The sequence below is a fragment of the Brassica rapa genome, chromosome A03, assembly GCF_000309985.2.
Source record: "Brassica rapa cultivar Chiifu-401-42 chromosome A03, CAAS_Brap_v3.01, whole genome shotgun sequence".
NCBI lineage: Eukaryota > Viridiplantae > Streptophyta > Magnoliopsida > Brassicales > Brassicaceae > Brassica > Brassica rapa.
The window spans coordinates 6,545,090-6,565,192 of NC_024797.2; the positions used below are offsets into that span (position 1 = coordinate 6,545,090).

General features: G+C 33.7%; 5 protein-coding genes across 12 annotated transcripts; 3 read left to right on the top strand and 2 right to left on the bottom strand.

The window, feature by feature from the left end:
- Window positions 1-374: 374 nt before the first annotated feature.
- On the bottom strand, window positions 375-3,474 carry LOC103857103 (dehydrogenase/reductase SDR family member FEY). The gene is made up of 7 exons (XM_009134254.3): window positions 3,204-3,474; window positions 2,955-3,081; window positions 2,200-2,317; window positions 1,556-1,692; window positions 1,369-1,470; window positions 1,192-1,284; window positions 375-912 (listed from the first exon to the last, which is right to left on the bottom strand). The coding sequence occupies exons 1-7, from the start codon at window positions 3,425-3,427 to the stop codon at window positions 577-579; spliced, it is 1,137 nt and encodes a 378-aa protein (XP_009132502.1). The 5' UTR covers window positions 3,428-3,474; the 3' UTR covers window positions 375-576.
- A 1,284-nt stretch (window positions 3,475-4,758) lies between these two features.
- On the bottom strand, window positions 4,759-11,579 carry LOC103857104 (putative FBD-associated F-box protein At5g53635). 2 transcript variants are annotated; one of them, XM_009134255.3, is made up of 4 exons: window positions 9,622-11,579; window positions 8,454-9,449; window positions 8,269-8,337; window positions 4,798-8,158 (listed from the first exon to the last, which is right to left on the bottom strand). In XM_009134255.3, the coding sequence occupies exons 2-4, from the start codon at window positions 9,417-9,419 to the stop codon at window positions 7,868-7,870; spliced, it is 1,326 nt and encodes a 441-aa protein (XP_009132503.1). In that variant the 5' UTR covers window positions 9,420-9,449; window positions 9,622-11,579; the 3' UTR covers window positions 4,798-7,867. The 2 variants fall into 2 exon arrangements, with proteins under 2 accessions (XP_033143602.1, XP_009132503.1); XM_033287711.1 differs by having other exon boundaries at window positions 4,759-8,158; window positions 8,454-11,579.
- Window positions 5,719-6,549, top strand: LOC103857237 (F-box/kelch-repeat protein At5g03020-like). Its single transcript, XM_009134413.1, has one exon. The coding sequence runs from the start codon at window positions 5,719-5,721 to the stop codon at window positions 6,547-6,549; it is 831 nt and encodes a 276-aa protein (XP_009132661.1).
- A 254-nt stretch (window positions 11,580-11,833) lies between the features above and the next one.
- On the top strand, window positions 11,834-12,847 carry LOC103847756 (EKC/KEOPS complex subunit LAGE3-like). The gene is made up of 4 exons (XM_033287712.1): window positions 11,834-12,104; window positions 12,268-12,340; window positions 12,412-12,467; window positions 12,591-12,847. The coding sequence occupies exons 1-4, from the start codon at window positions 12,049-12,051 to the stop codon at window positions 12,694-12,696; spliced, it is 291 nt and encodes a 96-aa protein (XP_033143603.1). The 5' UTR covers window positions 11,834-12,048; the 3' UTR covers window positions 12,697-12,847.
- Window positions 12,848-16,609: 3,762 nt separating this feature from the next.
- LOC103857105 (putative aminoacrylate hydrolase RutD) lies at window positions 16,610-19,796 on the top strand. Of its 7 annotated transcripts, none has more exons than XM_033287866.1 (12): window positions 16,610-16,908; window positions 16,988-17,171; window positions 17,368-17,450; window positions 17,547-17,647; window positions 17,773-17,868; window positions 18,137-18,190; window positions 18,270-18,418; window positions 18,517-18,634; window positions 19,039-19,126; window positions 19,218-19,262; window positions 19,332-19,451; window positions 19,519-19,796. In XM_033287866.1, the coding sequence occupies exons 1-11, from the start codon at window positions 16,782-16,784 to the stop codon at window positions 19,412-19,414; spliced, it is 1,128 nt and encodes a 375-aa protein (XP_033143757.1). In that variant the 5' UTR covers window positions 16,610-16,781; the 3' UTR covers window positions 19,415-19,451; window positions 19,519-19,796. The 7 variants fall into 7 exon arrangements, 3 of the variants coding, with proteins under 3 accessions (XP_033143757.1, XP_009132505.1, XP_009132504.1); XM_009134257.3 differs by having other exon boundaries at window positions 16,611-16,908; window positions 19,532-19,796; XR_004456363.1 differs by having other exon boundaries at window positions 16,612-16,908; window positions 19,039-19,143.
- Window positions 19,797-20,103: the final 307 nt, after the last annotated feature.

The window sequence follows — 20,103 nt, forward strand, 5'->3', positions numbered from 1 at the left end:
TTCTAATCTAATTGCTAACAAATCGTCTTTTTCATTTTATTGTTTACAATCAAAATCAAAATACTACTATAAGATTCGGAAAAATACCTTTAAAATGTTGGATCTCCCTTTTGTTTTATTTATGATAACATGACGTGTGCAGATTCAAGTAGAAAGAACACAATAATTTCAAAGAATTTAACATTGAAAAGAAAGTATTTCAACTTCTAAAATGTGTAATATTTGATTTCACACTAGTGTTGTTCTTCATGGTGAATATTGAGTTATCTACCTACATTATAGTTTTTCATGCCCTTCTCAAAACCATTTCTATTTGCATTCAAACTCGTCATCTTGCTAGCATCCAACACCAAATATGTGGGAAAGTATTAACACAAACCCAACACAAGTCCTTTTTTTTTTGGATCAAACACAAGTCCATTTTCTAAGCCCACGTATTTGCATCTGATGTCTTCCATGAGCAAACACCATCACAATGTCATTACACATAACCTTTATTCGAGATTTTCTAGTGGTCAGAGCATAATAGTCAGATAATACTACAACATTGGGCTCTTAGTCTAGTCACATACAAATTTATTGATAAGGATTCCCATAACGACATGGGACCTCTTCTCCTTCTATAAGCCTTTCCAACGCATTAAGAGGAAGACCAATTAACTCTATTGTCTTTTCCCAAACTTTGTTCGATGTGTCTACATTGTGAGCTTCTTCTGAAGAATTTGTTGGTTGACAACTTTGTGATATGAATGCGCAAACGGATTTTTGATCGGTTTTTAACTTTTCACAGTATATTTGAATCTGAGAATCTGTGGCTGAGAAAACTGAACTTCTACAACCTTCTTGCGGTGAATAGCTGATATAAGGCAAGGCAGAGTAAATATCTTGAATAAATCTTGGAAGATCCCTAGTCTGCAAAAGTTTAGATGTGGAAATGTTACTATATACGGAAATATTGCATTACCTTTTGTAATCGAAAGGTCACTATTTTATTTTTCAAATAATTATAGAAAATTACAAACACAAACGGATTTTCTCATTTGTGTTTGACGTTTTCTATTATTAGCAAAATAATTTTATTTCAATTAATTCTGAGTTCATTCATATATATTAAATATAAAATAAAGCTAAAAATATAAAATCAAGCTAAATACAAACGAACGAGGTTTATTATAGGGGTACTCTACTCACAATGTTTGTTTGGACAACGCCAGGAGATAAACAAAGGACGCTAATGCCGGTTTCCAAAGGCAGTCTTTTGGATAGAACATTGTTAAACATAACCTGATATATGAAATGACCAAGAAATCACAATAATACAAAAACATTTTCAAGTCAAATTTTTTTTTGTGATAGCTACAAATATACCTGAGCGAGTTTGCTGCTAGAATATCCTTCCAAGCTAGAGAACTTCCGTTTACCGGAAAGAAAATTCAGATCATTCGGATCGACAAAGCCAACATAGTGTATCTACAAAATGAACACACAAAAAAGCATAACGTCATAAACAACTAATTAAGTATAGCATTTTTGATTGAGGGTCTATGGTACTTACAACAGAATTGACACTAATGATTCGACTTTGAGAAGCTCGGATAAGTGAAGGCAAAAGCAGCAGTGAAAGCAGAGCTGGAGCCAAATGATTCACTTGCAAGTGCTGTTCATATCCATCTTCTGAGAATTTTTGTGCACCTACCAAAATCAACATGCATGCTATCTGTGAATAACACTCACTACCTTATAGTGACAATATGCAGACAACATGGCAATCCGATGCCATTTGATTGCAAAACAAATCGTCATACATTATTCCAACAACACTATAAAACTATATTGTTGCTTTATTGGGGGGGGGGGGGGGGGGGGGGGGGGTGGAGGAGGAATTGTTAATGATATCATTGGCCGACTTAACTCTTGCTTGGACTCATGACCTTATGATAAGGGTTAGTAATTATAAATTTTAAATCATTATCCCGTTTGCGTGTTAAAAAAATCATTATCCCCTTTGAATTAAATGAGTTTTCATCTACCATCAACCTAATTTGGGTCCATAAAGTTGGAGTATGAGGCTATGGGTTATAAATTATGTTGCAAAAGCGTATATGACTTTGTGGCCTCAACGATAACAATAAGCAACATGAAGAAAGAAGCTCTAAATACTTATTTATAACAGATACAAAATTGTTATAAGTAACGAACCTCCCATAGAAAACATGCCGGCATTGTTAATCAGAACATGCAAAGGGGATAACCGTGCGTTCCACGCATTGCTAAATCGTATGACGGAATTTAAAGAGAGGAGATCAAGTTCCATAGCCTTGAGAAAAAAGAAAACATTTTATCATAATAAATTAACAATTTTGATGCTAACAAAATACGCTAAAGTTTATTTTCATTATTATTAATTTCATCAATTAGAGAGGGATCATTAGTAGTTCTTGCATTGTTTCCAACACCTATGTATGCGGATCTTAACGAAATACTGCTAAAATATTCTTAACTATACTTTAATTATTGACTACTATGTAATTACTCCAAGCTACAATTGTTATGTATAATTGCCATACAATACCAGCTTCATCAACTATACTAGTTCATATGTTTCTCACATAGTTTCATTTTTACACTTGTCACGCAAATTGTAACAAAGTTGAATATTCTAATGAATCCATAAAAAAGGAAAATTGACTCTTAATACTATTGTTTTATCTTAATAATTTTAGTGTGTTAAGTTAAAGATTTTCTTATAAAAAGATACACGTTCAAATTACAAAAAAATATATTGTGTTTCAAACAAAAAATAACTCTAAAACGACATTAATTTTGGATCCGAGACAGTGTTGTCGATACATACGACAGATGTATATATGATCACATATATATACTAGAAATGTTATATAGAGAAATTAATCAGATTTTACCTTGTTGCACACAAAAAAAAAATCAGATTTTACCTGAATATTAAGTGGGAGTCTTTTCCCACTACAATAGTACTTGGTCTGCCATTGTTGAATCAGCTCATGAGCCGCTTTTATGTTCCTTACCGCCATAACAACATGAGCACCCGCCTCTGCAAGCTGCCTGCAACCTCACCCGATAAGTGTAATGTAAATCTTATTACACTTATTTTCTCTAGCACAGCAAAAGAAAATAAAAAACAATATGAAAGTATAATAAAGAGAGCTTTGTTCTGAATTTGATACCTAGCGGTCTCAGAGCCAATGCCACTAGTGGAGCCAGTAACAATGCAGGTTAAGTTGTTTAAAGGAGGAAGAGGAAATGGATTGTGTAAGTGAGAAGCCATGATTCTCTGCAAAAGAATCTCTTGCAAAACATTAACCCATCCTCTCAACCACACCATCCACCCTAAACCATCCTTCTTTGTCTTATTTGATGACACAATTTCATTACTCATCATCCTCTTCATCTTCTCTACGGTGTTCACAAAATAGATATAGAAAAGCAAAAGATTATATATTGATTACTGCGTCAAATTGTTGAAACGGGATAAACAATTTTGATTCATGAAAAGCATGTGACATCTCAGGCTTAGTGTGGTATACATAACCCGTCCTTGCCGTTACCATAATAATTAGTTGGTTATTAGTTGGCCATTAATTTATCACTATTATCTTTAATCTTACTACAAGAGAATTGCCTTTCTTTATTCTTATATATTATGTGTTTGAGAAGTTTAGTGTAGGGTTGAGCTAATGTTACTAGTCATTTTAACTTAAGAATATTAAGTACATAATAAATTTTATTTACTAACGTAGAACATACATTGACTTGAATGCTATCTTGTTTTTTCATTGTCTAGGCTGCCACACGTTAGAGATTTTTATTGTTTATCTATTTTGTTTAACACGGAATTGCAGTTCTGTATTATTCTTTTCTAAGTAACCTTGTTGTTATGCAAATGCAACCATGTGTATTTAATGATACACTATAATATGTTGGTAGTTAATGACAATGTGATCAGTAAGATAGATTGTATTTGCAATTACGCATGTATACGTAATGTATGTACCTCCAAAGAACTGCTATCACTATATTTAAACCAAAAAAAAAACACTATTATCAGGTTTCAAAAAGGGAAAAAAAACGAAGGAAAAAAATATAGATTTATTTATCAAAAATGAAAATATTACATAATTCACACCAATTCTCTTATATGTAGATATATGTGTTGTGTTACACTGGAAAGAAGAAGAGATTTCTTAATAAGCTATTCTCTTGCAATAGACTTGTGAGAAACACTTACTTTTAATGAGTCCCATTACGGCATTGAACCTCTTCTCCTTCTATAAGCATGTCCAATTCATCAAGAGGAAGACCGAGTAGCTCTATACTAATCTACTATAGAGCCTCTATAGTCTTTTCCTATACTCTCTCTGTTTGCTTCTTTTGAAGGCTTTGTGTGCTTTTGCAGTCTTGAGATTTGAATAAATAGGCTTATCACCAGTGTTTAGCTTTCCACAGTGCTCTGGATTCTGAGCATCATATCACTGAGAAAAGTGAGCTTCTACAACTTTCTTGAGGCGAAAATATTTCACAAATTATACATATATATATATGGACAATTCTTTTAAACAGATCATTTTCAAGTTTGGTCACAAAAATAGATCACAAAGAGAAAAATGACCAAAATATTTTATTTAATAGGTAAAATAACACTAATACCCTAGATATAATAATAATAATAAAAAAAATATTTATAGTTTTACATTATATGTTTTCAAATTTGAACTTTTTTATAATTTTTTTTTTGAATTTTTTTTTTGAAAATACTTTTTGAAACTATTTTTAAAATTTTTATTTTTAAATTTTTAATAATTATTTTTTATTTTATAAAATTTTAAACTTCAATCTCAAATCTCCACCCATTGACTCTAAACTCTAAGGTTTGAATTAGTTAACCCTACGGATATAAATGTATATTTACCTCTTTAATGAAACATTATGGTCATTTTTCTCCTTCTGATCTATTTTTTTTTGACCAAAACTTTTTTAGTGCTATCGTAGAGTATTTCTCTATATATATATTTATTATTTGTTAACAGTAACCATTGACAATAACTAGACTAACATCAATTCAGAAATCAAAATTGGTGATATGTAATCAACATAATACACAGTTGAATGAGAACTTCGAACACTTCATATGAATACCTGCCATATGGTTTTTACTCTTGTAAATGGTAGATTGTAAAAAAATTCACCAATTATATTGATGATTAATTGGAGATTTTCAAAAAAGATTAAAAATATATTTAAGATTTTCTCATTTGAGAGATTTTGAATAAATTTATTGACTTTAGAAAAACGTCTTAGTTAATTGTTAGTATAATTTTTGAAAGATTTTTCTTTAAGAAACTCTTAATACGGATTGATATCTTGATGTAATTAACCGTGTTTGGTCGGTTCGGATCCAAACCAGGATCAAAGAACACGACCGCAATTGTAAAAAAAGTTTATATATAAAAACAAAAAAAAAAACAATCAATTAAACCCTAACTTTTTCAACACGGTGATGACGGAAGAGATGAAACCATCGGGGTCTCCTCGGACATTGTCGTCGTTTGGTCGTTACCAAACGACGTCGCTCTCAATATCTTGGCCCGAATCTCGAGAATCCATCATCCATCTCTGTCTCTCGTCTCCAAGCGTTGCAAATCAATCCTCTCTTCGCGTGAGCTAGACGTAACACGAACCCTAATGGACAAAACAGAGAAGCACATCTACCTCTATTTAAAATTTCGTCGGCATACTAAACCTTGCTGGTTCGCACTCACCCCAGGTCCCGACCAGAAACTGAAACAACTCCCTTCGTTTCCTTACGAACATCATCCAGATTCCCCGACCGTGGTGTCAAGTGGTTCAGAGATTTACCTCATCGGCGGATTAGTAAATCATAGAAGAAGCAGAAGAGTGTTTGTCCTCGATTGTCGTTGTCAAAAATGGCGTAAACTCCCTGAGATGCGAGTGCCTCGAGGAAGTTACGCATCCGCCGGTTTCATTGACGGGAAACTTTACGTGTTGGGAGGTCGTGAGAGCTCGGGAGAGGTTTATGATCCGAAGAGTGGAACTTGGGAGCCATATATGATGAATATCCAAAAGGATGTCATGCTTGGAAACTTTGGATACTTTGTAACCAACACTTGCTTCATAGCTGAAGAGAAGATATTGTGTAGAGTAGTTAATCACCTAGGGAGTAGTTTTTTGACTTGGTGTGATCTTGGGGACAAGATGGGGTGGAGACAAGTTAAGGGACTTGAAGGACTGTTTCCGGTGCCACCGGATTTTGTATCTGTGGCGAGTCCGGACGGAGGAAGAAGACTGACAGTTTGGTGGGTTTCTTACCAAAAGGAAGATGATCGTGTTCTTGTTAGTGAGATTGAGATTTGGTGTGCTGAGATTTCGTTTCAGATACGAAGCAGAGAAGAGGTTTATGGGGTCGTGGAATGGTCCAAGGTTTTACATGCTATGAACCGCAGTGAAACTGGTGGAGTCATTTCACTTTTGTCTTCTGCTATTGTGAATCTGTGATGCGTTGATCTAGCTTAGGCATGAGCGTTCCGTTTTTAGTCGATTCTGTTTTTGATTTTAAGTTCTAGAGATTTAGAAACCATTCGGTTAATTTGAAATTTTCTTTGGTTTTAGCCGCTAATATTTAATAAAAATTCGAGTTCAATTTGGTTCTGTTTTCTCAGATAATTAAAAAACGGATAAAGATAATTTTTTTTTAGTTTTGCCTAGTCAAACATTTGATGATTTGAATAAAATTAAAATGTTTTAGATAAAAAAACATATAGGTAATTTAGTTTTTTCAGATAATTTAAAATATTTTGAATGAAAATTTTTTTTGTTAATTTGATGTTTCGGCTTATTTGGTTTATAAGTAATATTGTAGAATATTTGCTAATTGTAAAACTTAATTTTAAATTATATTGAATTGCAGTTCATTTTGACTTTTGGCTCCCAAGATATATGGTCCATCTCAAACCATGTCATATATCATATATACTAACATCGCTGCTTGGAGTAGACCTGAGAGAAGACTCATGTAAAGTCTTTTTTTTTTTTTTGAGTAAAGACAAATAAAGGTGTCAATGTTAAGTAGCCTGATCTTGTGGAGTATTCTCCTGATGCATTCTTTAGCCAGACCAGCTCGTCAGGTATCCCTAGCTTACTCGGTTTTATTCTCAAGATCTGTTCTTTGTGAAAAGGTAAAATGAGTTCTAAATTGTCATGATCTCACTCAGTTGTGTTTGGTAGGAATAAGTATGAGACTTTAATTTGATGGATCGATGTGCTTCTGGTGCTGGTCCAACTGGTCTGCATTTTTCATTGTGGGAGGGCCAAAGATCATCCCAGACGCTGATTGATGTGCCTGTACCCATAACAGTAACACTACCAACGCATAATAAAAGTATCTGCCTTACACTTTACATCAACAAACTATATATTCAAGAGCACAAAGTAGGTACAACAAGAGTATAAAACAACCTTGCGTTGCTCTCCGATGAGATGAGCATCCTTTAGTCCTCTGACTTCTGTTCACTTCTTGAACACCAGCTGTATCAGACTTTCAACAAACTGAATTCACCAACACACTACTTGAAAACCAACACCAACACCATAATTATATATTACTATTTGTTTTTGTAAATAAATTTCAGCTACAAGTTAATCATGAAAAATTCAAATTTCATTTTGGTGGTGGTTCTTTTATGGCTAATAATATAATGACAAGATACAGAGAACAAATAGTCCAAATAGCAAAATAACAAAAGTCATTATCAACCAACCCGATGAAACTAGTAATGTTTTTACACAAAATCATCCCAAAAACTCACTATGTTCTCTACTTTTTCCCCCAATCAAAGAAGACGACTTCACATTTGGTAGAGCCTCTAGGGATTTTGAGGAGCTTCTTAACCATTTCATCATTTGTTGAACAATCTTTATGCAAATGTAGAGTGAGTTTCTTGAGGATTGCCGAATTCTCGAGGATATACCTTACCATGTTCATTTCTCCAACAACGCTTGAGAGTGGGACATTGAAATCAACAAACTCGAGAGACGATAGCAAACACTGAGGCACATACGGAATATTGATTTCATCCATATCCTCTAACTGAAGTTCATCGCATTCCTGAGGCAAGAACGTAGGATTATTAAAATGCAAAGAAAAAAAAAAGATAGCATAATCTTCATAGTTAAAAGGTGGAAAAAAAAATATTATAGCATATAGCAGATCATCACCAAGGTGAGGGATTTCAGGTTGGGGAAGCTCTCAAGAATGGTCGGTAACCATCTCAAACATGAATAACCCTATATGATGTTTGGTGCAACAAGAAAAGAAAAAACAATTAACGTGGGATGTTAGAAAAAACTTTCATGATTGAATATGTACATGTTATATACACAGGAATTAACATTGTATATACCATCAAACCGACTCCAAGTATCGTCATATCCCTGACCTTGGAAATGCCAGAGAGACAATTGCAGAATCTTTTTCTGTTTGATAAAATGCTTGTTTCATCAAAATCCCCAAAATAAGTTCCGAGGCGAATAACAAATTTGACATTGGTATCCATAGTATTGGTTATCATATAGCTTCCTGATAGGCTAGAATCGATGCTCAAAAAGCCTAGTCGAGGAGCATCGATCACAACTTCTGACATGCATTCTTGTACACTGAGCCTCTTCAACGACCTAGAGATCACCCGAAAGACTTTTACGTCATCATTCAGAGAGCTATCAACTTCCAACTCTTCAAGGACAGGACATGAGGAGATAAGTCTCTCGAAAGTGGCCTCGTTGGGATTCATCATAGATATTAAGTGCAAAATCCTCAGACTAGGTAAGGAAATAAACTCTGAATCACGCAAGAAGACACCATCGAGTTTTAAAGATACCAGTGTCTCGCAGACATAAAGGCTTAGGGGCATCCCATGAAAATAAGCCCTAAACCGCCTGTAACAAAATTTAGGGATATGAGGACTATCTGGATCAGTCCGAACATCTAGATGTTGGATCTTTCGCTTAACTGCTGCATCAATCCATGGTGTGACGTAAGAATTGTAATAATCTACACCTTTATTCGAATCTACACCTTTATTTGACTCCACATCTAACTCAACTTTGTCTATGCTTGAAACCCTGTCGGAATCGAAAAACCTGTCACCAAAATTAACCAAGGCATCTTTTTTCTGGAAGACTCGATAATTCAATCCTAAACGAGGAACCCAAAGCCAGAGAGTCCTCCATCTGGTGGACAGAACACTCGTTCTTACAGCATCCTTTGTGGGAAGATGATAAAGTACTCGACAGATCAAAGGATCAGGCAATTCGCTTATCCTATCTAGTTCATTATTAAGCCACACTTCCGGTTTTCTTCTTCTAGCCATATATATTTCTTTTGTTCTGAACTGTTTTGTCTGCATAACAAAAATTGGAAACCAAAGTTTCAATAAGGATGGATTCCAAGGTTCACTAGAAGATGAATCAAACAAGACCACAACGAGACTAGTCAGCCTAGGGTTTATTTCTTGTAATAAGAAAAGTGGATGAAAAACCGAATGTTCGATCAAAAGAAATGAAATCACTTACTCCCGTCACAATTGGCGAAGAGAAAGGAAAGATTCAGATTGTCTGGGAATTTGGAGTTTCTAGCCAGAGTAGAGTGCTTTGATCAGAAAGAAAAATGTTAATTTATGTTTTTGTTTGTTTGAAAGTTTATGTTTTTTTAAGACACCCTCAATGAGGGGTTTTAAGAGAGTATTTATAATAATAATATAATAAAAATTGAAAAATAAAGAAGGTAGCATAGATAGAAACGTATCAAGGTTGAGATACTCTCCCAAAAAATAATCTGAGACTAATGAACACATGCTTTTTTTTTGCTGATTTGATTTTTTTTTCTTGATCAAAAGTTATTTAGATAATAAAATACTAAACTCTTATTTGAGAAGATAGTCTGAACAGGATCTCATATTAATGATGTTCTTAGGATATCATACTATATATTAAAAGATAAATTATTTAAATTATTATAATTTAATTGATTGATGATTTTTTGTCATTTATTTCAATTAAAGATAAGAAAAAAATGAATCTAGGATTAATTAAAATAAGCTGCCAATTATATTAAATATAATTGTTTATAATAACTAACTGTGTAAATAATGAAAAGTTCTTGTCATTTTCTTTTCTTTAGCAATCATTTATTTATAAACTATAAAAATTTAAATCTGTCTATAATCTTTTTATAAAAAAATATAATAGCTTATATATTTTATAAAAGTTTTGAAAATTATTTATAAATGTATAAACTATTTTAAAAGTGATCATAAAGAAGTTATAAAATCAGAATCTATCATCGCCAAGCATTGTTTTTTTTTTTGCATTGTTTTCTTCGCAAAGTATCATTTTTGCAAACTCAAGAGTTTAGGATCACTTTATTTTAAAGTGATATAATCAAATATTTTTTAAAAATCATATTATTTATGTTTAATTTGTATCTTTTTGTATATGAATATACAGAGAAACACCAGGACGACGTGTGCACGAAGAAACATTTATTAAGATCATCTCCAATGGTTTACTCTACTTTTTACTCAAAAATAGAGTAACTATATAATAGAGTTTGAGTTTGTTCCAATGGTACTCTATTTTAGAGTAGAAAATAGAGTGATGAGCAAAAAAAAAAACAAGTTACTCTATATTTGGAGTAAACATATTTTTCATACTATTATAGACTGGGAAATAGATTACCATTGGAATATTTTTACTCTAAAAATAAGGGCATCTCTAATAAAATATTATAATTTTCTCTATATTTCACTCTAAAATAGAGTAACTCTATTATGGAGTTGAATTTGCTCCAATAGTTCATTTTATAATAGAATTACTCTATAATAGAGCGAGTGAAATATATAATAATCTTTGTTTTTACACAAAATAATCACAAAACCTAAATTGTTCTCTGTTCCAATCAAAGACCACATCACATTTGGTAGAGCCTCTTGGTAATGAACTAATGGCGCTATTCCAACAACTACCCAAAAGAAAAAAGTTTCGATGCACCCTTTGTATGGAGTTAAATATGGCCAACTAGTAGGGTCTGAACAAAAAAAAACGCGTTTGAGCACCAAAAGAAAAAGATCAGCACAACATCGCTAGTGGGAGATTTTGTTTTGCTATTACAAACTATGAAAAATATTAGACGATTTACAGCTTGACAATTCTATCTGTTTTATTAGAATTCACGTCTAACTGTATCATCTGAGCCGCCCTATCAGATCCACGTTTGAAGGTACTCCTTGTGCCATGTTGCAGATCTCTTGTAAGTCTTTTTTTCATTAATTCGCATAATTCCACCTTCTCCGGGAATCAAAACCCAAACCTCGTAATATAGAGCATTAATGAACCCTTAGTTAAACCACTGGACCAAAGGGCTTCCACAAATGATACTGATATCTAATAAATAAAAAAACAATTATTTCATCAAATAGATTTTCTCAAAAAAGGTATTTTAAATAATATAGTTTGAAATGTTTGTAGATAATGTTGCTCCAACCCACCTCTATTTCTTTCTCTATAATAGAGATCTCTATTTTTTCCTTTATTTATAGAGGAAGAAATAGCATTCCTCTATTTTTTACTCTATATTTTAGAGATTGCTATTTTAGGGGAATACATTAGAGCATATCTCACTTCTATTATAGAGTTCTCCTATTTTAGAGGTGAAAATAGCGAAATACATTGGAGATGGTCTGAGCATAGATTCTGACATGCTCAAAGTAATATTCCTTCATGCAAAATATTCCCACGGCATATACCCCTTTCACGACCATTTGGTTATAATAAGATCCTTTCGTCAATTCACATCGCAATGAAAAGTCTTGGGCCAAAGGCCCACAAAGCCCGTTTTGCTGATTCTCTGTTTTCACAAAAAAAAAAAAAAAGAAGGTTTTCTGGGGGTACAGCCAGCCTCCATTAACAGAAGAACTACAGAAGGAAGGAAGCAGCAAAAACATGGCCGCAACTTGTCCTGGAACTGCTCCTTTTAACCAAAATTGGGATTTTAGCTGGTATGTTCAGCTTCTGGTTGGTCTTTACTTTTCTTTTTTTTTTCTCTGATAGACTTAATGAAATTTAGTTTGTTTTCAATTTGATTTTTTTTTTTTGTGGTAGAAAGTTTCGGGTTGTGTTTATCTTGTAAGAGTTTCTTTTTTTTTTGTGCTAAATTTGCAGTAACTTGGATGTGAATTTCGAAACGGAACAACATGCTTTCATTGCTTACAGAGCATTGGCTGTTGATAAAGAGGTTTGGAAGTTTCTCGATTCACTACCATTTCACTCTTGTTATAGTTTCTTATGCTGTGACCGTTAATGCAGTTGCAGCCTGATAAGGTGAGAAGAGTCATGTCCGTATCAAACAACAAGCTTTCTGTGTGAGTTTCTCAAAGTTAATCATCCTGCTTAAATCGTTTTAAAACTGATTGATGCCTAATTGGAAATCTTTCGGGTCCGTTTACTAGTTTTTTTTTATATTTTCTCATTGGATAACTTTACAGCCACTTTGAGGCAATAGAGGCAAGGCTTCTTCGAGCATCCTTCTCTGCGTTTCTTGACGTTCTTACACTGGCCACAAGAACAATTCAAGAATTTGGGCAAATCTGAAAGCACCAATGTGTAGACGAATGTTGATTCTTTCTCTTTGTCCCTTCAAGAATTCAATTATTGTAGTGTTTATCAAGCAGTGTATTGTTATGTTGTGGCTGAATCGAACTGTAAAATATATTACATTTAAAGCTTATGATTTTGACTAGGTTTGCGACTTGCGAGATCGGTTAGAATGGTTTGTTTGGTTTGGGTGATTCGGTTTCTTTTCTTTTCTCTATGAGTTTCAATCTCAACAAGTAAGAATTGATGCTTCTGAATTTCGTTTTCATTTTGGAAAAGAATGCATTTGGATTTTGATGTATGTATTTATAAGTTTCTTGACCATCAATGATGGTCATTAACCTGGTTAACATGATGAGCTCTCATTTGTAAGAATCCCGAGCTAGTATTCTAATTTTGGAGAATTCAATGACCATGGATTTTCCAATATATATATATGCTCATCAAGGTCTACACTCCCAAGAAAAACAATTACGTAGATCTCAAACAAGAAGTTTATTTTCAAAAATCAATTACATGGATCTAAAACAAGAAGTTTATTTCTGGAAAAACAATGACATATTTATTTTCAAACTCCATATAATGTAGTTTATTTCCAAACTCCATTAAATCATCTGATTGTTAGTTAAGGTGTTGGTGTTTCTCACAATGCATGTAGAATCCGACTCATATGATGGTCCTCAACAGATCATTACTTTCAGTAACATATTTGCAGTGACTTCTGTTTTGCTATAAACCTCTATCCAGGACTTAGAATTGTTAGTATATTATTAGAAATTTATTTAGCTCCTTATTGTGTTTGAGGTACTTGGTGTAAGTGGTGTAAAACCCTTTTTTCCTAAAATGATCTTTATGCTTTCCAGGGATGAATTCAACCAGGAAGATATGGAATTGGTTCAGTTTGTGATCAATATATTCAGGAATTTACCGACTATCCATGATATTCCACCGCTTCAAAAGGCTAGAGAATTCATTGGTTAATTTCTGTGGCTGAGGGTCAGTTTCTTGAACTCATGTCCAGTGAAAACGGATGGACATATTTCTTATAATTATTCTGTCTACCGAGAGTTCTAACAGCTTGTTAACAGCTTGTCACTCAGTCTAGTGACTAGTTGTTCAATCCAAACAAGTTTTCCTTTTCCATTTCTTACTTATTCTTTCCGGTTGCTAATGCAGTTTTGCAATTATTTCTCTTAATTCCTTTACAATTTAGATAACAGAGAACAAAATTATACTACTAATATGTATTTCAGACTTTATTATTGCTATTGGTTTGCAGTAAATCTGCTTCTTAAAAGATAAAACTTTTTTTGCTTGAATAATCTGTATTTATAGTTTCATATGCTATTTTCGCTTGCTTAGATGATTTTGAATTTCATAAAACTTTTATAAATGTGTCAATCTGTATGTACTATGTACACCAGTAAAAGTTTTGTGTTTCTTTACCAATATGCTATTTTGAAGTGATTTTGTAAGACTAAGCATTCTATTCTCTAAACTCGGTGTTGATCAATCGTTTTAAAACTTCCGAACATGTAATAAATAACTGAAGATCTTTATTTGTATTTTAAGTCTGGTTTAGGCATTCTTTACGCCTATATGCATTCTACGTTCTTTAATTTAAAGGCTTACTGAACAGGTTGTAAAAAAAGAATTGTATACGTGACTTTGTCTATGTAACTTAGTATTCATAACTGGTTGACCAAACCATTTGACAAATATATGGATATTTGCTGACAAGAAACAAGACCAAGGACAATAATTAACAAAACCCTCTCTAATGTCTAGGAGATACTTATGTCTCAGTGTTATAAAATCAGAATCTATCATCGCCAAGCATTGTTTTTTTTTTTGCATTGTTTTCTTCGCAAAGTATCATTTTTGCAAACTCAAGAGTTTAGGATCACTTTATTTTAAAGTGATATAATCAAATATTTTTTAAAAATCATATTATTTATGTTTAATTTGTATCTTTTTGTATATGAATATACAGAGAAACACCAGGACGACGTGTGCACGAAGAAACATTTATTAAGATCATCTCCAATGGTTTGCTCTACTTTTTACTCAAAAATAGAGTAACTATATAATAGAGTTTGAGTTTGTTCCAATGGTACTCTATTTTAGAGTAGAAAATAGAGTGATGAGCAAAAAAAAAACAAGTTACTCTATATTTGGAGTAAACATATTTTTCATACTATTATAGACTGGGAAATAGATTACCATTGGAATATTTTTACTCTAAAAATAAGGGCATCTCTAATAAAATATTATAATTTTCTCTATATTTCACTCTAAAATAGAGTAACTCTATTATGGAGTTGAATTTGCTCCAATAGTTCATTTTATAATAGAATTACTCTATAATAGAGCGAGTGAAATATATAGTAATCTTTGTTTTTACACAAAATAATCACAAAACCTAAATTGTTCTCTGTTCCACTCAAAGACCACATCACATTTGGTAGAGCCTCTTGGTAATGAACTAATGGCGCTATTCCAACAACTACCCAAAAGAAAAAAGTTTCGATGCACCCTTTGTATGGAGTTAAATATGGCCAACTAGTAGGGTCTGAACAAAAAAAAAAACGCGTTTGAGCACCAAAAGAAAAAGATCAGCACAACATCGCTAGTGGGAGATTTTGTTTTGCTATTACAAACTATGAAAAATATTAGACGATTTACAGCTTGACAATTCTATCTGTTTTATTAGAATTCACGTCTAACTGTATCATCTGAGCCGCCCTATCAGATCCACGTTTGAAGGTACTCCTTGTGCCATGTTGCAGATCTCTTGTAAGTCTTTTTTTCATTAATTCGCATAATTCCACCTTCTCCGGGAATCAAAACCCAAACCTCGTAATATAGAGCATTAATGAACCCTTAGTTAAACCACTGGACCAAAGGGCTTCCACAAATGATACTGATATCTAATAAATAAAAAAACAATTATTTCATCAAATAGATTTTCTCAAAAAAGGTATTTTAAATAATATAGTTTGAAATGTTTGTAGATAATGTTTCTCAATATAAAAAAAAAATCCATCTAGCAAAAATAACAAATATATTTTTCTTTGGTGGAGAACATTGCATGGATAAATCCGACTGACGTAGTATTATTATTTTCCACACGTGCTATTTTTCAAACACACAAATATGTGTGGGCGTTCGGGTACCCATTCGGGTTCGGTTCGAATCTAATCGGGTTTCGGGTTTTCAGGTTTAAAGATTTCAGCTCCATTCGGGTATTTCTAAATTTCGGTTCGGGTTCGGTTCGGATCTTTGTGGGTTCGGTTCGGGTCTGGATAACCATTTAAATTATTTTAAAAATTTTAATATTCATTATATGCTTAAAATTTGTCAAAATCTAAAAAAACAAAATAATATATTACATATAAATTTGTATAATATATGTCAAAATACCTAAAAATAATATATAAATTGGTTTGATTTGAATATTTGGATAGAAAATCAATATATATTTCAAGCATTTTGATGTTTTGAATATATTTTAGTTATTTTAGACATTTATTTTTGACTATTTATGTATATTTTCAAGTCTTTTAGACAATTTAAAAATATCTTATATATTTTGGATGTTTGTAATATATATTAAATTTAAAAATAAGTAATATATTTAGATATATAAATCTATTTCGGTTACATTCGGGTACCCGAGATACTTCGGTTCGGGTCGGGTTCGGTTTCGGTTTTTTAGATACCAAAATTTTGAACCCGTTCGGATATTTAATTAATTGCGGTTCGGGTTTGGTACTACTTTTTTGGATCGGGTTTGGTTCAGTTTTTCGGATCCGGATTTTTTGCCCAGCCCAGCACACAAATAATTGACGTTAACAAAATTTGACCGTCGACTTTCTAGACATTACTCGCCATCCAGCCGACCAATCTTACGTGGCAGTTCCAACCTCCACCCACAATCCATCGCCGTCCAAACTCTCTCTATAAAGAAGAAAATAAAAGTCTTTTTTCTTTTTTCTCTTTTCATCTTCTCCTTCCTGTTGCTGAATCCGAATAACATCACCCAGATTTCTCAGGCAGACAAACATCATTGAGCAAAAACGATGCCGTATTGCGAGGTCGCGAAAGAACAAGTCGTCGACGCAGAGACGACGCTGAAGAACAATGCGGGGGTCAAGATATTCTACAGAACGTACGGTCACGGTCCTACCAAAGCTCTTCTCATCATAGGTAGAACTCTCTTTCTGAAAGCTTGATTTCAATTGGGTTTTCGATTTAAATGCTTAAAGTTTTCTCCTTTTTCGTTCAGGTTTAGCTGGAACACATGAATCGTGGGGTCCTCAGATCAAGGGATTAACGGGGACGGATAAACCCAACGACGAAGATGGAGACGTTTCCGATGATTGTGGAATCGGCCAAGGCATGGAGGTTTGCGCTTTCGACAATCGTGGTATGGGTCGAAGCTCCGTGCCCTCCCACAAATCTGACTACACGTAAGTCTCTATACTTAAGAACCTGTCTGTAGTTAGAGAGCTGGTCGGAGTTATATTTATTTATTTTTTTTACAAATTTGAGGAGTTGTATATAATTAAAAAAATTCCATTTTTTTTAGAGTAGACCCTTTCTTTTTACTTGGATTCAACAAATTGTGAAGTTGGTTTTGTTTGGTTTTTGTTTGTGTCCTCTCAGAACAACTATAATGGCAAAGGATTCAATTAGTTTGTTGGATCATTTGGGATGGGAGAGAGCTCACATTATTGGGCACTCGATGGGTAAGTTTTTTTTCCAGACAATTCAAGTGACTTTTGTTTGTTTTCTTCCTTCTTAGTTCTTACTGTTGTTCTCTTGGTGGCTTTTTGATGAAACAGGAGCAATGATAGCTTGTAAGTTAGCTGCAATGGTGCCGGAACGGGTTCTTTCTCTGGCTTTGCTTAACGTTACTGGTGGAGGTTTCGAGTGTTTCCCCAAGGTAACACACATGGCGCTGTTTCTTGAATCTTCCTTCTTTGATAGCTATATGGTTTTGTTCATATGTGTTGTTGGATCTTTTTGGTTTCTTATATGTAAAAAGTGATTTGTTTTTATGTGCTACAGCTTGACAGGCTAACACTTTCCATTGCGATACGTTTCTGGATGGCAAAGACCCCTAAACAAAGAGCTAAAGTTGATTTGGACACACATTATTCACAGGTGGCGGTTTTCTCTGTGGTGTGCCGAAATTCTATAAGAACCACATTTACATAGACCAGTTGTTTAATAGATTTGATGAATAGAGTTCTGGAAAATGGCTTGTATTGTTGGAGTAGGAATGTTTTATTACAATTTTCTTTCTATGTAAAGTTTGATGCTGTATTCTCTGTACGGTTGTTAAGAGCGACTAGATGATTGCTTTGGTTGATACATTGAATCATATATTGGTTACAAAAGTGTATGTGTGATGATGTTATTATAAATGCAGGATTTTCTAGCAGAACGAATAGGAACTAACACAAGGAGGGATGTCTTATATGAGGTGAGCATACTGGTTTCATGCGGAGAAATAATGATATTATGATCAAAGATAACTAATGTTTGAGGGATGCCAAATGCAGCAATACGTAAAAGGAATATCAGAAACTGGAATGCAGTCCAAGAACGGGCTTGACGGCCAGCTTAATGCTTGCTGGATGCATAAAATCACAAAACCAGAGATCGAACGGATCCGCTCTGCTGGATTTCTTGTCTCAGTCATTCACGGAAGGTATGTTACAACAGATGCAGTTGGAATAGAAAATCATATCATGCTTTAAAGAATCTTTACCTATACACACCGGTTGATTTTGTGGGGTTTATATGCAGACATGATGTCATTGCTCAGATACGTCACGCGAGAAGATTGGCACAGAGGCTGTATCCTGTTGCTAGAATGGTGGATCTTCATGGTGGTCATCTTGTTAGCCACGAGAGAACAGAGGAGGTACTTTCTTAGTCTTGTCTTAAAGACTTGAAAACACTAACGAGTCTTTGCTTCCTTAATCTCCTCCAATCTGCAGTAAATGTGTGTGGTTATTATACTTATATAACCGTAACGTATTGAAAATGATATAAGACTGAAACAGATTCAGACTAATCTGAAGATAAGAAAGGCTAAGCGAGCCTATTAGGAAGAAAACTCGACTACTGTAGTAACTGATCGACCATTATAATTTTAAGCAACTCTCATTGTTAGTTTTGATAGCTCTTGAGTTCTTTCTGAGAATAGCGTTGCTATAATATAATAGTTCTTGAGGGAACAACTGTTTTTCTTGCTCTTGTGTCAGTATCTCTCTTATCTATCTCCTCAGAACCTGGAAAAAAGGATTTAACTGATCAGTTTTGCAGGTTAATAAATCTCTTATGGAGTTAATAAAGGCGTCAGAAATGAAGAAAGCACCAACCGATTGGACTAACCTGACACCTGAAACTCCCGGTATAAGAGTTGCACAAGTATCCACTCTTTCAGACCGTTGTTCTTCATTTTCGAAGCTTGTTCTGAGACTAATATCAACGTTTCCTTTCAGGTTATTTCACGAGGAGAATAGCATTGATTAGAACCTCATCAGAAGGCAAGAATGCGGTCTCTCCTCCATCTTTCATCATGGAAAAGTTTCATCGATGTCTACTTTTCCTCTTAGGGCTTCTGGTTTTGGCATTCGAGCATGCAAGAAGAGCTTTCAGGGTCGTCAAACCCGTCAAAGTTGGGCCTTGTCTCACATAACAAACAAGCCTATCAAACATTTCAATTTGTTAGAGCGGTAAGAAGCTCCTCACTGCTTTAACTATGACTAGTAGAACGTTAGCAACTAGACTTATCCTAAACAGAGTTTTCGTACAGACAATTATGCTGTTCTCCAATGATCAAGCTGATGAAAACATAAAAGATAATTTTACTGCAAAAAAGAAGCTAGAGAAGGAGAGACCACTGCTTGTACATGGAAGAGATGATAATAATACAAAACTGTTGATATATACATGTGTAGAGGAATCATTTCACAAGGAACATTTGTTGTAATTTAGTACCTTGATCGAAATGTAATATGTAAAATACAAGACATAATAAATCTCAATTGAAACTTTACATGTATTTTTTACAAGTTCTATATGCTATCTATAAAGGATTAAGCGCTTAAGATAATTGAATAAGAATAACCACTAAGAAAACAACACAATTTAATGCAGTAGAAATTCTTGGTCTTTGATTAAACATTCTATGTTTCATGAATCTTCACCATGTTGTTGTAATATATGAAAGCCATGTATGAAGGTTATAGCTTCTAGTTACAAAACAAGAGCTAGTTCTAAAAATAAGAAGTACAAAGAAAACATAACAAAGAGATGAGAAGAGGACATGCCTGATACTGCTTCTGTCTGAAACCAAAGCTCAAAAATCATCTTCCGTGGATGATG